This window comes from Triplophysa rosa, linkage group LG15, assembly GCF_024868665.1.
Source record: "Triplophysa rosa linkage group LG15, Trosa_1v2, whole genome shotgun sequence".
NCBI classification, from domain to species: domain Eukaryota; kingdom Metazoa; phylum Chordata; class Actinopteri; order Cypriniformes; family Nemacheilidae; genus Triplophysa; species Triplophysa rosa.
Window position 1 is genome coordinate 7,382,690 of NC_079904.1, and position 16,136 is coordinate 7,398,825.

The window sequence follows — 16,136 nt, forward strand, 5'->3', positions numbered from 1 at the left end:
ATGATGGTTAATGTGTGTCTATACCATGAGACTTGCGTTGCTTCTTTCTTGTCAAGCATTCAGGGGTGCACATTCTTGATTTTCTAAACTATTTCTTATGGGTTCTAGCCTGTGTATGTCAATGTTTACTTTTGTAAATAACCTTTTTTTCAACTTGCATAACACCTATGGTTCATTGTTGCCTATGGTATGCTTTGCAAGGTTGTTTTATGCCACTTTTTTTGTGGTTTTCAACCGTTCTTTATCTCATGCTTGTGCAATGCAGTGGTCTGTGCTTTATGGTGCTGTGGAGTTTCTTTGTGTTATGCTTCGATATGCTGTTTCGCTATAATGTGTTTTATTTTGGATTCTGATGTTTTGTTCTGACGCTGTTTCCATGTTGTTTTGCTACAATGCATGCTTTTCTCTGTTGTACTGCGTTATATTTTGTATATTGTACTGTGTTTGTGCTCTCTGCTGTGTTGACGTTGTTTTACTCTGTTGTGAGCTGCACAATATTGCGGGAAAAAAATGCAAAATGGTTTCACAGACAAGGCTTAAGGCTTAAAATATGTGCTGTTGTTTTGTCTTAAAATGCACACCCCGACACCCGTAATGTTTTTTCTAAGCCATTTTATAAATCATAGTCCTGGCTTACACCAAGCCTTCTCTTTAAAATCCGGGTCTATATGTTATAACTTGCTAAATAATACGATATGCAATATGCAATGCGATTATGCTTAAAGTTTGTTACATGTTAATATTAAAGTATATTTTAAAACTGTAACCAACACAATCTTTCTAGGCAAAGAAAGCATCACTTTTTTCTCGGAAGACGTAAAACTGTACATTCTTTTTTTTAGAGCAAAACCATTCAGCTATCTGCGATATACAGTACATATTGCAAAATGCACATTTGCGATATTTCAGTTGTTACGTATTTTGCAGCCCTGCTATATTGTACTGTATCGTTTGTTCTGCGATTTGTCGGGACACTTTTCTCTGCTGTGTGCGTTGTGTATGGAGCATTGCACTCCTGTTGGTTTCAGCAAGGGTGGAACCCAGCGTGTGGCCCGTACACTGCTACTAATGACAGAAAATCCTCAAAACCGCATACTCGTCTTGTCATCTTGTGAGCCGTCACTCGCATATCTTTTATTGCCTTTATATCTTGCTTGCTTGCCGCCACAGTGGCCTGTGATTAGTGGTGGTGCTATCAAGGAGCATTCTGGGAATCTGAACAGAAACGGTTATATGCGAGTCCCTTTATGGTATGGGGTTGCCATATGGTAACATATTTTCTCTCGCTTGCAGTTTAGAAAGAAAACTACAAATTTGTTTGCAGATATAAATGTTGCCATATGACGACTCACCACAGTGGAATTGCAGTAATGCATGTTTTTAGAGGATTTGGTGATATGAAGTTAATTTTGGCTCATGTTTTTCTAACGTTGTTGTAGCTCACATTAGAACATTGCGATAGAGCACTGCATACTGATAAATAGGGCTGTTAAATAGAGCTGTCAAACGATTAATTGTGATTAATCGCATCCAGAATAACAATTTGTGATACATAATATGTCTGTGTACTGTACATATACATTTTTTTATTTGAAAACACCAAAACATACATGCATGGATGCGATTAATCGTGGTTAACTGATTGACAGCCCTACTGATAAATGTATAGCTGAAATGCGCTGCAAGTCGTTTTGGATAAAACAATCTTCGAAATGCATAAATGTATTTCTCTTAAAATCTTATGTCAGGGGACTGTTATTTCTGGGTGTGGAGGTTTGGCTCTGAATGTAGCCCGTCCCCTTTAGATGTCTGACACGTTCTCTCAGCGTGTCTGCTCTACAGCTAGAGAGTGTTTTGGATGTGTAGGTGAACATGAGTGGGTGAGTGCACAGTGGGTAGTGAGTAAGCAATAGCCAGCTTGGCAAGTAGCGCACACCACTCCTACTCTAGTACACTGTGTGCTTTGTATGCTACACACACTGAGTCTTTCAGAGTGACTCTCTCTCTCTCTCTCTCTCCACATACACACTAACTCAAACACTAATTCAGCTCAAATCTTTACAATATTCTCTCTCTCTCTCTCTCTCTCTCTCTCTCTCTCTCTCTCTCTCTCTCCCTCTCTCCCTCTCTCAGCCATGGCTCCAGTGGTGCCAGAGCTGAGCAGTGATATCGACACCAGTAACTTCGATGATGAAATAAAGGATGATCCGCTAAGCGTCGAGACCTTCCCTCCTCCACGTGCTTTTGCAGGAAATCAGCTACCGTTTGTGGGCTTCACCTACTTCAGCGAGGACCAGTAAGTGTGAATTGTCTATATTTTGTGTGCGTTTACTTTGAGATGGACACTGGTGGCCTAAACTGGTATGTTGCATAATATTGCAATGTAGACAGACGCTTGTGAGATTCACAGATTCAGAAAGTCCAAGGAGTTATAGCACGTTCATGTGGACTTTAAACATTGTAAAAAACATTGTGTTGACAGCTAAAAAAGGCAATCTGTGTTTTATACGTTTGTGAAAGAATCAGTAATCCGCCCTGTGTGATACTGTTTGGGAAAAGGCCTGTTACACCTTTTGGCAGATTCATTTTCATGATTTTTCCGGGATTTATTTTTCAGACATTTATATAGATTGTAGTTACAAAGAGTTGTAGTTACATTTCAAGCTGATGAACTATTTTATATAAAACAATTGAATAAACCCTAACATATTTCCATGAGTTTTATGATTTTACTGATTCCTTGGGCTGGATATCAAACGGTTTCCCTGATGTTTCCAGGTTTTCCATGACTGTGAGAATGATTCCCATTGTTTAATGTATATATTCTAAGGTAGAAATAAAATAAAAGTTGAAATAAATGAGAAAACAATCAAATCTGACAAGGAAAGGCATTAAATTCAGACACCACAACACTGTTGGAGTTTATCTTGTTAGACACAAACACAAACACATGCTCATACACATGAACAGTTAAGAACTATAAAACTACAGCAAGTCTGTGTATGGACTGATAGATGTGAGCAGGACGTTCAGTATTATTGCTCATTGGAGAGTATGGTTATGGTAACCGTGAATGAGTGCTGCATTTGTTCCATCACAATTCCGTCCTTTTTCCCCTCATGCTTTCCCTGTTTCCTCTTCACTCTCTCAGTTTCTCCAGTGTGGCTGAGTGAAGCCACATGTGCTGCTGGCACAGCTAAAGATTCGCTTTGCGATCTTTCTCTCCTTTAACCCGAGCTCTGAGCTTTCATTTTTCATATTGAATTGATTTATTACAGCATGTTACATTACCGAGTAAAAAAGAAGAGCGCTGACTGAGTGGAGCATTTAACGTAATGCTTTCTCCCTCTCTGTTTTAGGTTGTTTAACCACAAACCAAATGGTCCAGAGGAGGATTCTGGGATCTCTGTTGATAGTTTGATCGAGAAGGAGTATGGTCTGAACCAGTCAGAGGTGTGTGTTTTGTGATAATGGAGGCACGCGTACGTCCACTACTATGGTTTAGTTTTATTTGGCTCAGCAAAAGGGGACCCACCCAAAACCAAATACTTGTTCAACCAACCTACATTTTGGTTAAAATTGTCACAAATTGTCACAAAATCTAAAACTGTGCCAAGTCTTTATTTGATGATATATTCAACCTGAAAAATTCATACATGAAGTAAAACTGTATCAGTGTGCATGTATAAGATTATACACGGTCCTCTATAATATACGGTAAAGAGAAGTGGGTGGCACAAAATGAGCACTTTTTAAAAAGTAGATCCTTATACTTCTTATTCTATGGTAGATGTCTGTTTGTTGCTTAATATAGTTGCTTCTCCACATTCCTTAGAGTTTTGCCACATTAGCAATCATTTTTTAAATTGTTCCACATGTTTATTGTGCATTTCTTTAGTCCAGTGATCTACAGAGGAAGCTTATTAAGTTGGAGGAAAAAATCAAACATGATATACAAGCAAAGGAGGAACTGGAAATTAAATGCAGGTATATAAGTCATATTTGTTAATAAACTTACAAACAAACAAACGCATACATAAGTTTCACTTAGTGGATCATTTGTATATCGTATGTATTAAACTCTGTTGTATCTTAACAGAACAACAAATCAGCGACTGGAGAAGTTGTCCAAAGAGCTTGAAGAAGAGGTAAGCCACATTTATAAAATCATCTAATAAGATTTTTAACGTTTTCATTTTAAGTTCATTTTAAGTGAAAGTGTTATTTTTAGACTCTCCTCTTTACGGTCTCAATGTTATATTGTACTTGGGTTGTAACATGGGCTGTATCAGTACCTATTTTGCACTTTCTGTAGTGTTGTGGTTATTATGTTAGCCTGTGAAGGCCCTTGGTTCAAGTGATACTGTATCATTTTCTGTTTGTTTTAGTATGTTTTGAACCCTATCATTGTTTCTGTCTTGTTATAGGTGAATGCGAGACAAAAGGCAGAAGATTCTCTAAGGGCTTTGGAGAGAGAGAAAGCTTTGCTGAACCACCAGCGCACTGAGAGTTTAAGAAAAGCCGGACTTGAGACGGACAGAAAGCGTGTTCTTGAGAATGAGGGTAAGGACAGCAACCAAAACCATACTCGACACCGGACGTACAGTAGATTTGTTTGAACAATGACCGCATTAAATGTCACTTAAGTCTTCTAGATCTCATCAATTTGAACCTCTCACATTCCCCCATCTAGAACATACAGTATAAGTTCTGCTGTGCTAATGTTCTTCAAAATATTTGTCATATCTGTCTTCTGTAGTGAGTAGCCTGAAAGAGCAGCTAGCCGAGCTAAAGAAGAAGAACCAGAACTCTCAACTCTCCACAGAGAAGAACATTCACTTAGAGAGACAGGTGGGTCTCTTCAACACACTTGACCTAATATTTCACCACAGGAAAATAACTTTTTTTGCCATGATGCAACACTTTACATAACATTAAAGAGATTAGCTATTAGCTATAAAATGTGTTGTTAAAGGGATACTTCACCCCAAAATGAAAATTCTGTCATCATTTACTCACCCTCCCATAGTAGGCCTATTTATTTTCCCTACTATGGCTGTAAATGGTGGGTGAGATCTGACATTTTTTCAAATTTCTTCCTGTGTGTTCAGCAAAACAAAGAAATGTATACAGGTTTGGAACAATCTAAGGGTGAGTAAATGATGACAGAATTGGGTGAAGTATCCCTTTAAATTAGAAATAAAATAATGTATTTTTTAGCCTGTTTAAAAATCTAATTTTAGCTATGTAGTTTTTAACAATATAATATTCAAATCAGTTTCTCCAATAAATGGAAATTTTTTTAAAGAATTTGTGAATATTTCAACCGAAAAACAACTTAGTTGCTGATCTAGAATGGGAAATATTGATGTGCGAGTTGAATTCATGTACCTAACGTGTATAAAGCAGATGTAATTATTTCATTATATTATTTTCGTTTCCAGTTGGAGGAGGTGAATGCTAAGCTGAAGGCTGAGGAGGACGAATCCGACAGGCGGAAGAAGGCCCAGAGCGAGGCTCTTAAACAGTCCCAGCAGCTGGAGGTCTCCCTCAGAGAGCTTCAGGAGCGTCTGGCCCAGCTGGAGAGCGGCAGGCTGAGTCTGGAACAGGAGAAACTCGCCCTGCAAACCTCACTGGAGGTGGAGAAGCGAGAGAGAAGTGTCGGCTCTGAAACCATCAACGACTTACAGGGTGAGTGCATGTGGTGGCAAAAACAAAAGTAATCGTAAGCGAATAACGTCTACCAAGCTTCTTAGGAGATTGTGAATTTTAGGGATCACACTTGTGTGTGTGGGAATGAGAGGGTGAAAGCAAATGTTTGTGCGCGAGTGAGTAGCGGTCAGGTTCCTGCTTAGACACACTGGGCTCTTGTCTGTTGGGTCGTGTTGTTTTGTTGGGGTGGAGCTGCCCGCAGAGAGTAAACATGAATAGAGCGTTATTTAAAGCTCGGGCAGGTAGCTGACGATATGTCGCTGGATGGGAGAAATGAGCGTGTGCGATCTCTTTTCTGTGTCGCATTTTTAATTCCGTCTACTGAAAAAGAATATTTTTACTGTGCATATTTTGATTCATTTTTAATAAAACTAAAAGTGTTCACAATTGAAACCCATTAATGACGTTTAAACTTGAATTCTTCACCCTTGACATGCTTGTGTCTTGATCTGGTCTCGCTCTCCCTCTCTCGCAGGTCGTATATCTGGGCTTGAGGAGGCGTTAAAGCACATAAAAAGTTCTCTTTCAAAGGCTGAAACGGAGAAAAGACAGTTACAGGAGGACTTTACTGCCCTGGAAAAGGTGTGTGTGTGTGCGTTAACAAGTGACTGAATTGTTTACTTTCTCACATGTGGCGTGTGGGCAGGTCTATTTTTGTGAAACCCCATTATCGTTGTCACTTAACCTACAGGAGAAGAGCAAGCAGGAGATCGATCTCACCTTCAAACTCAAAGCCGTTCAGCAAAGTCTGGAGCAGGAGGAGGTGGAGCATAAAGCCGCCAAAGCCAGATTGGCCGACAACAACAAAATCAACCAATCCATCGAGGAGGCCAAGTCTGAGGCCCTTAAAGGTGCCAAGTTTTGCACGATTCCTCCAAAAACAGTTTGAGAACAAAATCATGATGTCACAATATTCCTTCATTTCAAAATGTTTTCCACTTTCTGTTCTAGCTGAGTGAGTAAATCTTTCCGAAATTCGTAGTACAAACCTGTGGCTTTTTCTGACACAAGTGCTTGAGATGGAATCGGTGACTGTGTGTGTTTGTGACAGATATGGAGCGTAAGCTGCTAGAGGAACGATCGGCAAAGCAACTATTGGAAAGCAGACTCATGCAGTTGGAGAAAGAGAACTCGGTGTTAGACTGTGATTACAAACAAGCCAAACATGAACTCCAGGAGCTCCGCTCATTCAAAGAGAAACTCACTGAGGAGGTACACCTGTGACCTCTCTATGTGACTGCATTTCAGCATTTGGATGAATGGAATTTACTATGTTAATTCCATATTAAACCGTGTTTACACTCGAATCAGATTTGTCCGTCTTCAGCAATATCTGTAAAGCTTGCGTTGTAGTGACTGTTGCATTTGGAGAGATCTAATAAGGTTTGTATATGTGTGTCAGGTGGAGGTGTTGACTGTACGGGCGCAGCAGGAGACTCAGAAGAAGAATTTGTGTCAGGCTGATCTTAAGGTTCAGAGACAGGAGATCAGCACCCTGCGTTCCTCTGAGAAACAGCTCAAACAGGAAGTCAACCATCTGCTGGAGCTCAAACTCAGTCTGGAGAAACACAACCAGGAGCTGCGCAGGTGAGCGTCTCACTGATATAATAAACATAATAAATCATAAAAGTATTAAGGACACAGATGGTTTCTAAATTGGGTTGTTGGTGTTTGTTCAATCAGGGAGAAAGAAGAAGCTGACGTACAACTGAAAGAGCTAAAGGATCAGTTGGAATCGGAGCAATACTTTACAGTATGTTGCCAGGTTTTAGCATGTTTGTGAACGAATCTGTGGAGGGATGCGTTTGGTTTTGAATGTCTTTGTTTTCCTGATTTCAGAAACTGTACAAGACTCAGATTCGAGAGGTGAAAGAAGAGAGCGATGAAAGGACTAAACTCTACAGAGATGTTCAGCAGAGATTAGAGGAGCTGCTGGAGGAGAGGTGTGTGTCTGTTTGTGTGGTCCTGGTAAACACTAGTTATAGTGGGACATACATATAGCTTATAGCCCATTTTAGTCAGAGTGCCCCCTAGTGGCAGTGATCCTGAACACCGTTTTTTAGAAAGTAAGGTTTCTTAGAAATGATAACATTCAAATGCAGGCAGTACATCTAGAAATAACAATATAAAAATGAATAAATAGATGACAATTTGAATATGTTGATCTGTACGGTGCTGGTTACATACGCACTGGTTTGTGTGTTTTTCTATAGGGACTCATTAGCAGCACAGATGGAGGAGAGTCTGACAAAGGCAGACTCTGAAGCGCTGGCACGATCCATTGCTGAGGAGCAATACTCATATCTGGAAAAAGAGAAGATCATGAAGGAGCTTGAGATCAAAGACATGATCGCCAGACATCGACAGGACCTCAGTGAGAAGGACAATACCATCAGCTCGGTAAGGGAGAGAGACGGACACCGTGAAGCATTACTATAAGAATGAATTTGTCTTAATGTGCTTTTCTTTATGTTATAAAAGCTGGAGGAGTCGAATCGTACGCTCACATTGGATGTTGCCAACCTGGCCAGTGAGAAAGAGGAGCTTAACAATCAGCTTAAACATCTACAGCAATGTGAGTAGATCGCTTGGAGAAAGCAACGGCAGTGAATATTCCATTTACATGAACGTGTGTATGAGTGATGTTTTACATTTGTTTGCAGTGCTGGAGAAGGCCAAGGTAGAAGAGAGAGAGATGAAATCTGTGAAGCTGTTTTTTGAGAAGCAGATACAGGCTGAGAAAACCCTCAAGATTCAGGTGTGACCATTATAAATGTATCATTGTTTGGTTAAAATATATTGTTTGAGAACATTTACGCATTTTGACCTGCCCGACACTATACCAATGGCAGCGGTTTGGGGATGGGGCCATCGGTTTGACCGATCAATAGCTGATGGGGGTTTTCTGGAATCCTTTTGGAAACAATCGTTATTTTTGCAGTTTCATTTCGTTACACAGGTGGCATGGAACTTTGATGTTTACTTTTAACTTATTGGGAATAAAAAGCTATATTGTAACTACAGTACTGTATATGGATGTCCTTGGTAAAGGTTTTAATATCAGCTTTCTGTGTTTCAGGCTATAAACAAGCTGGCAGAGGTGATGAAGAAGACCGGCGGCGACAAGCAAAGGCAAAATCACGATACCGACATCCGCAGGAAGGAGAAAGAGAACAGACAGCTGCAGTCACAACTGCGCGCAGAGAAAGACAAACTCAACAAGTCCATCTTCAAATACCAAAGAGAACTCAATGATATGCAGGCAGTAAGTGACACGCAACAGAAATAGAACCAGCAGATTTGCAATTGGTTATTTATACCAAAAGATTAAATGTAGAAATGCTAGTTTTGACAAAGTAATCCATTTTAACTGGAAGCATTTTTTATGTTTGCAGGTGATAGCGGAGGAGTCTCAGGTGCGGCTGGAGTTGCAGATGGCTCTGGACAGTAAAGACAGTGACATCGAACGCCTGCGCTGTCAGCTGACGTCTCTCAGCATCCATTCTCTAGACACCACCAGCATCAGCAGCACCGGAAATGACATGGATCCCGATGACGGTTATCCAGGTATTTTGAAATTTTGGGAACTAGCAGACACAAAATCTAAAATGATTTCCAACAAATAAGGTATTTTTTGAAGAATATTCTAGTCTTCTCAAATAAGGGAAGTGAATGGGGACTGGAGTTGGCAAGTTTCAAAGTTATGAAGAAAAGAAAACCACTATAAAAGTATGAAATAAGTTGTCTAAAGTATGCAATATACCTAGTTATTATGTTAGTGTGTAAAATAGCATAGATGAAAAGAAACGGCAGCAGTAATTAAACAAACTTTATATATATATATATATATATATATATATGCACATCGGTCCAAAGTCTGAAAACCAATGTTACTGTAAACCCCCCGAACTTAATACACACTCATACTCCATTCTTCTCTTTTAAATTTGCTTTGTTAGTTTTTACTCTCTTGTTTCTTTCTTTCTTATTGCTATTCATTGTTCATTTCTTCTTCTAAATAATTGTTTTCCACTCCCCCCTCTCATACCACTGTGATCCTCTAGTGCGCATCACACACTCACACACCTCGGAGTCAATGTCTTTCACTTACCAGCGAAGCTCCAAGTCAGTGTGTATTGATACCCGGCCATGCCGGATCACCCCCATGTTCCCCTCCGACTCTGAGGAAGAGGAGGATGAGGAGGGCGAGTGGGGGTCAAGACCCGCCCTTACATATGAGAGACCCACTGAACAGAAGCCTGAAGGTGACCCTGCATGGAAACAAATCACCACGCACGGTCTCATTCAGCGTGGAGTTGCATGGACGTGTTTCAAAACAGTGAGCTAAAGTGTGCGGTATTGAATGTTCTGATGGAACTAGGACGGCCAGAAATAGAGTACTGCAGAGATGACGTATTTTTGTATGCAAACCCCAGAAGCGAGTTAGCATTTTAGCACTTCCTGTTCAATTGCGCCAAAGTCTATGGGTTTTTTAAATGGGTTTCTGGGTGAATTGCCTAAAATAAGGTCATAAAACACACCAGTTATAACCCGCTCATTATTTTTTAAAGCTTTATTCGGACACGTCATCGCACATATAAATCTCACAAATAATGCAACATGGGCACAAATCTTTAAAAATGTGGATGGGGATTCATTCACAGAGTAAAGTTTATAAAAGTTATAAAGTTTGAAAAAGTTGTCGGAGGCTTGGTGGTGGTGACGTTGATATCGAGCGCCCGTAGTGTAGTCTGATTATAGCCTCATGTTAGCTTTTTACTTCTGGTTTTTACATTTTAGGCTTCAAAAGTAACAAATGTGGTGTTGATTTGTAAAGATTATCTTGATAGACAAAACGTGTAAACGTCATAAACCTTTGTCAATCACAGAGCTTATTTTTTGCCATCTTTCAATAATCAATGGGAAAATGCATAGGCTTTGGGTCAAGGGAACCAGTGCGCACTAACTTCCAGGTTGGCCTACAAAAATACGTCATCCCTGCGGTACTCTATACTGTTTGGGTACTGTAGATAGCTCATGAGGGATTTCCAACCAAGATACTTTAAAAGATTTGTATTGTTTTGTTAAATCAGTAATCATGTAAATGATTAAAACCATAATAAAAAATGTCAAAAAATGACTTTGTAGTTATTAAGGTTAAATGAGTTAAAAAAGGTTGGAAAACACTGTATATTATGTTTTGAAACACAGCCGTTCTAACATGGTGTGATGCTCACAGGGTTTGACATCTTTTTGCTCACTAGTGAAAGTCTAACACTACTTGTAAGGCAAGTTGATTGCTGGAGACTTCCTGTTCTTTAAAGCCAAAAGTGCTTGATTGATGATGCGCTTGGTCACGTTCAAACATCTTATTTTATTGATCATTCTTAAACACTCTTCTGTTTCGATAGGTACCACAGATGCTAGTCTAGATGGATGGCTCTCAATGCCCACCAAGAACACTAAAAGATTTGGATGGGAAAGAAAGGTAAACTGTTAAACATTCACATGTCACATCAATGAAGACTCTCTGATCATTTGTGCTTGTCTCTGTGTGAATTCCAGTATGTGGTTGTAAGCAGCAAAAAGATCCTGTTTTATGATTCAGAGCAGAACAGAGAACAATCCAGCCCCTTCATGATTCTGGACATAGAGTGAGTTTGATGCTACAATGCAACACAGACACATTCACTGCCAAGTTCCTGCATAAAATGGCTTTAACCAATATGCTTAAAGGGATAGTTCACCCCAAAATATAAAGATATTTGGAAGAATGCTTGTAACCAAACAGTTCTTGGACCCCATTGACTACCATAGTAGGAAAAATTACTTTATATTTTTTTGTTCTGTTGAACACAAAAGAATATATTTTAAAGAATGTAGGACAGCAAACAGTTGTGGGGCACTTTTGATTACCGTTGTCATTTTTCCTACTATAGTAGTCAATGGGGTCCAATAACTGTTTGGTTACAAGCATTTGTCCAAATATTGTTGTCTGTGTTCACCAAACAAAGAAATGCATACAGATTTGGAACAACTAGAGAGTAATTCATGATAGAATTTTCATTTTTAGGTGAACTATCCCTTTAAGATGGTTTTTGCTGATTTAGATGTTGGACTAGAATTGACATGTGGTTTAAAACAACAATTTAAGTGTTTTGTATTATTACAAAGCGGTAAACATGATCACCGTCAACAGCTGGAGGTGTTCTCCTGCACAGTCTGTTCCCTGTAAAGCACTTTAGGTTGTAAGTCACATTGAACATCGGACAACTTAATGATCTGTTGATAAATTATTGCACTTACAAACCATTAAACGGTCCATTTGATTTTATGCTGCTTTTTCCTTCTTAGCAAACTGTTCCACGTCAGACCTGTCACCCAGACGGATGTTTATCGGGCTGATCCCAGAGAAATCCCACGGATATTTCAGGTAGCGTGCTGAATTTGTTCTTTAATTGGAAATGTGCAATTTAGCATGCTTCGCATTCAACACCCCATCTTTCTTCCTCTACAGATACTGTACGCCAACGAAGGCGAGAGCAAAAAAGAGGAGGTTGCTATCGAACCCTTATCAGCGGCTGATAGGTCTTCGTACATCCCACACAAAGGTCACGAGTTCGTGCTCACCCTTTATCACTTCCCATCCAGCTGTGAAGCGTGTATGAGACCTCTGTGGCACGTTTTCAAACCCCCACCTGCCTTGGAGTGCAGACGCTGCCGGGTCAAGTGCCACAAAGACCACATAGACCATAAGGAGGAAGTGATCGCGCCCTGTAAAGGTGAGGAAGTCACGTTTACATTGCATTCAAAATGAGCTTTTCCCTGTTATGCATATGGACAAAATGTCTATATAGGAGTAACCTGTTTTCTTTTCCAGTGAACTATGACATGTCCACAGCAAAGGAGCTACTGCTGCTGGCCAACTCAACAGAGGAGCAGAAGAAATGGGTCAGCCGCTTGCTCAAGCGGGTCCCGCGTAAACCCGTCGCCCACAACGCGAGCATAGCTATAGCCTCTCCGTCCTCTGAGGGGTCTCCACCTAAGCTGTCCCCCCAGCTATCTCCTCGCCTATCCCCCAGACCTTCTCCTCACCTGTCCCCCCATTGCTCTCCGAGGCTTTCCCACAGAGGAGCAGTCAAAGTGCATTCCACCCGACAGCCGTCGTCGCCAAAGAGCAGGTGATCACATGAATTTCTTGGGTTCATCAAGTCTTTTGCAGTGACCTGAATTTATAATTCATATAGTCTTCATAGACAAAGGCTGTTTTCATCATTCAAAAGTTCGCGATTGTTTCACGCTTACACCTCTCTTCTCACTTGTACTCCTCTAGTAAATGTTTGTATTGCAGAATTGCTAATGATGTTGCTTCGTATGATTAATTACTTGTTTTTATTTAATTCCTTTAATAAATGTAAATGTAGATGCTTCCAGTCCGTCAGATACAGTATATGCTTTGTCTTTAGATTTGGCTGTAGAGTTGTGCAGGTCTTCAATGCTTTCTTTATGCTGCTAACCTTTTATAGCCCTGGCCCAATGATCCGTATCATTCTTCATTGACCTGTTCACCTCTGACCTTTCACCTTCCCCCCTTGTGCATATGTGTGGACAGTAAGTACACCACATCACTCCCCATCGACCAGATTTCCTGCTTGTCTGTGCGGCCTTAAAACAACCACTTTAAATATTTGCCTCTTTGTTGTTCTCAGTGGAGTAATAATAGGCGTCTGAACAAAAACCCGCATGTCACTGTTATGAAAACGCTTACTAATAATGCAATGTCTCTTTAACCTCTAACCTTTAACACTAGATGTTTCACCTGGCATCAAATGAGATGTCAGACTTTTCCGTTGAGGAAGAATACAGATGGACAGAGCTGCTTTCAAAACCACCAGTCATTTCATAGTTTATAGAATTCCATTTGTATAATACACGATTTGTTAAAAATAAAGCAATACAGTTACGGTTATCAGTAAAACAGCAACACTACCTTGCCTTCACTTTAACTTTTTTGGTTTTTAGAGTTTAAAATAAAGCCACAACTTTGAAAGCCCTTGATCTTTTTATCTGAGCCCAAATGACTCCTCTCTTGTTTCAGATTGCTTGAGTTGGGTCTGAAGGACTGGGGTTGGTCTCTTGATGTTGAAATGGATGATGACGATGTATTAGACTTCTGAGGCATTGAAAGCGTGTGGGGGTAACCACAGTGGTGCCTTAGCATGGTTTTGTGTATGTTCGTATTTCGGCTTAAAAGAATCGGTCCCCCAAATAGGAAAATTCTTTCATAATTTACTCACCCTCATGCTATGACTTCTCTTAGTGGACACTTAATAATGTTGAGTTTCATTGGCTCTTGCATGTGACAGCTAGTCACGAGACTCACAAGATCAAATGAGATTAAACATTATCGTAGAAGATAACATTTCTATATAATATTATTAGGGCTGTCAAACGATTAATCATGATTTATCGTATCCAGAAACAAAGTTTGTGTTTACATAATATGTGTCTGTGTACTGTATATTAATTTTGTATCAATAAACACATACACATACATGTATATATTTAATTAAGAAAAATATAAAAATGAATAAACATTAATATATGATTTCACTTATTGGTAAATATAAATAAATCAAACTATTTCCTAAGTATATATCAAAGTCTAAAAGTCAAAGTCTGCTTTATTGTCAATTCTGCCACATGTACAGTACATACATATAGAGGATTGAAATTGCGTTATTCTAGACCCATGGTGCATACAAATAACACTACACCGAATAAAAAAAAAATATATAAAAAAAACAGATAAATACAGATTATTATATATATATATATATATATATATATATGTAAAATACAACTATTACAAGCAGGGATATTTAAAAAGAGAAAAGGAATATTTGGGTAATGGCAGATAGAGTGCAAAGCAGTGAAATATACAACAGTGCAGATGTGAGGTAGTGCAAAGAGCTGATTAGTCTGTTTAAAATATATACCTGTATGTGTATGTGTATGTTTTTGTGTTTATAAATACAAAATGAATATGCATTAATCATGATTAATTGTTTGACTGCGTTAAAAATGTTTTATTTGTATTAAACAGAAGAAAGCAAGTCATATCTGGGATGGTATGAGGAAGAGTAAATTAAGAGAGAAGTTTTATATTTGAGTGAACTATTCCTTTAAAAGAAGTTTATGTATGCTGTTAAAAGTATGCTTGTGTTTTGTTTCCACTTTAGAGGACTACAACTAGAATGAGTTTAGTTGGTTGTTTTTTGATGGACTAATATAAGTGAGTTTGTACACATGTGCATGTTTGGCTGTGTTTAAGACCACCGGCTTTGTTTGAAGGAATGGAACGTGTATTATGGTGTGATATCAAAACATATTTGTTGGTGATGTCTGCTTTTGCTTGTGGTTAAATACAGAATCAACCACATGTATATTGTTTTCACCAAATTGAAATTTTCATCACCTGCTTGTTGAACAGTGACCTCAACACCCATTCTCTGTTTTACTTCAATTCCAGTTAACCTTGGTGAAGTCCGGATAGGTGATAATCCATCTGGGAACATTGACAGCACAGAAGAAAATGACATACTGGCAAATGGCAGCGCAAGTGCCAAACTCCAAGTATAAATGACTGAGGGGCCTCATGTTTAATACTGCAAAAGCCATATATCACCGTAAGGATGTAGTTTTAATTTTAAATCACGAGAGTGTTTTAATGCCTTCCTAGAAAAGCATTTTGAAATTTAGAGATTAATTTGGTCAGTTTACAAGTGTCAGGGAGTGTGTTTTTGTGCTTGTGTGTGTGTGTGTGTGTGTTTGAAAGGGAATATATAGTTGCTCTGAAATGTTATGATACTCTGAATTTGTTTTATCAAATATTATATATATTTTTAAAGAACTGGCATATGTAGTGGTACAAATTATATTTGCCTCAAACAATACTTTTGCTCAAATGCTTGTTCAGCAGAGCCTTTAGAAAGTTTTTTTACAAGAACAATCTGCTCTAAGGTTTATGGAAAACAGATTCATACAGTTCATATTTGAGCATTTTTGCTGTCACCAAAATAAGATTTCGATTAGTTTGCATATAGCAATCATGGTTTGCATGTTATTAAGTAATGCAATATACAGATTATTGCCACTGACAAACTGTTGAGACATTGTGAAATTGTAAATAAATAAAAAACGCTTGAAAAACGTTTTGTGTGCTCCATAGTCTTTGTCATTTCTAATTTGTTTGAATTAACATAAGGTTTAAGATTAAGTATTTTTTCTGTTAGAATTTATTGGCATGTCCACAAACATGTGGAAAGAGCTGTGAATGATTCACAAGAATTGATTAGTAAAAGTCTGATGTTGCTCAACAGCTTGAAACAGATGTGAAATCCTTGTTGACCAACGTAATATTT

General features: G+C 38.9%; 1 protein-coding gene across 5 annotated transcripts in view; it reads left to right on the forward strand.

The window, feature by feature from the left end:
- LOC130565625 (rho-associated protein kinase 2-like) overlaps positions 1 to 15,920 on the forward strand; it is a 27,484-nt gene extending 11,564 nt beyond the window's left edge. The window contains exons 9-34 of one of the 5 annotated variants that reach the window (XM_057352531.1): positions 2,134 to 2,296; positions 3,360 to 3,453; positions 3,899 to 3,987; positions 4,100 to 4,148; positions 4,428 to 4,563; positions 4,760 to 4,851; positions 5,445 to 5,691; positions 6,188 to 6,294; positions 6,404 to 6,563; positions 6,764 to 6,924; positions 7,115 to 7,299; positions 7,396 to 7,465; positions 7,552 to 7,655; positions 7,926 to 8,112; positions 8,194 to 8,287; positions 8,376 to 8,470; positions 8,792 to 8,977; positions 9,108 to 9,279; positions 9,777 to 9,977; positions 11,124 to 11,200; positions 11,278 to 11,366; positions 12,067 to 12,145; positions 12,230 to 12,494; positions 12,593 to 12,893; positions 13,811 to 13,909; positions 15,245 to 15,920. In XM_057352531.1, coding sequence (XP_057208514.1) covers positions 2,134 to 2,296; positions 3,360 to 3,453; positions 3,899 to 3,987; positions 4,100 to 4,148; positions 4,428 to 4,563; positions 4,760 to 4,851; positions 5,445 to 5,691; positions 6,188 to 6,294; positions 6,404 to 6,563; positions 6,764 to 6,924; positions 7,115 to 7,299; positions 7,396 to 7,465; positions 7,552 to 7,655; positions 7,926 to 8,112; positions 8,194 to 8,287; positions 8,376 to 8,470; positions 8,792 to 8,977; positions 9,108 to 9,279; positions 9,777 to 9,977; positions 11,124 to 11,200; positions 11,278 to 11,366; positions 12,067 to 12,145; positions 12,230 to 12,494; positions 12,593 to 12,893; positions 13,811 to 13,889 — 3,482 coding nt within the window. In that variant the 3' untranslated portion in view covers positions 13,890 to 13,909; positions 15,245 to 15,920. Of the gene's footprint in view, positions 1 to 2,133; positions 2,297 to 3,359; positions 3,454 to 3,898; positions 3,988 to 4,099; positions 4,149 to 4,427; positions 4,564 to 4,759; positions 4,852 to 5,444; positions 5,692 to 6,187; positions 6,295 to 6,403; positions 6,564 to 6,763; positions 6,925 to 7,114; positions 7,300 to 7,395; positions 7,466 to 7,551; positions 7,656 to 7,925; positions 8,113 to 8,193; positions 8,288 to 8,375; positions 8,471 to 8,791; positions 8,978 to 9,107; positions 9,280 to 9,776; positions 9,978 to 11,123; positions 11,201 to 11,277; positions 11,367 to 12,066; positions 12,146 to 12,229; positions 12,495 to 12,592; positions 12,894 to 13,238 lie in introns of all 5 variants that reach the window. The other 4 variants (XM_057352532.1, XM_057352529.1, XM_057352533.1 and 1 more) reach the window with 4 other exon arrangements.
- The last annotated feature ends 216 nt before the right edge of the window (positions 15,921 to 16,136 follow it).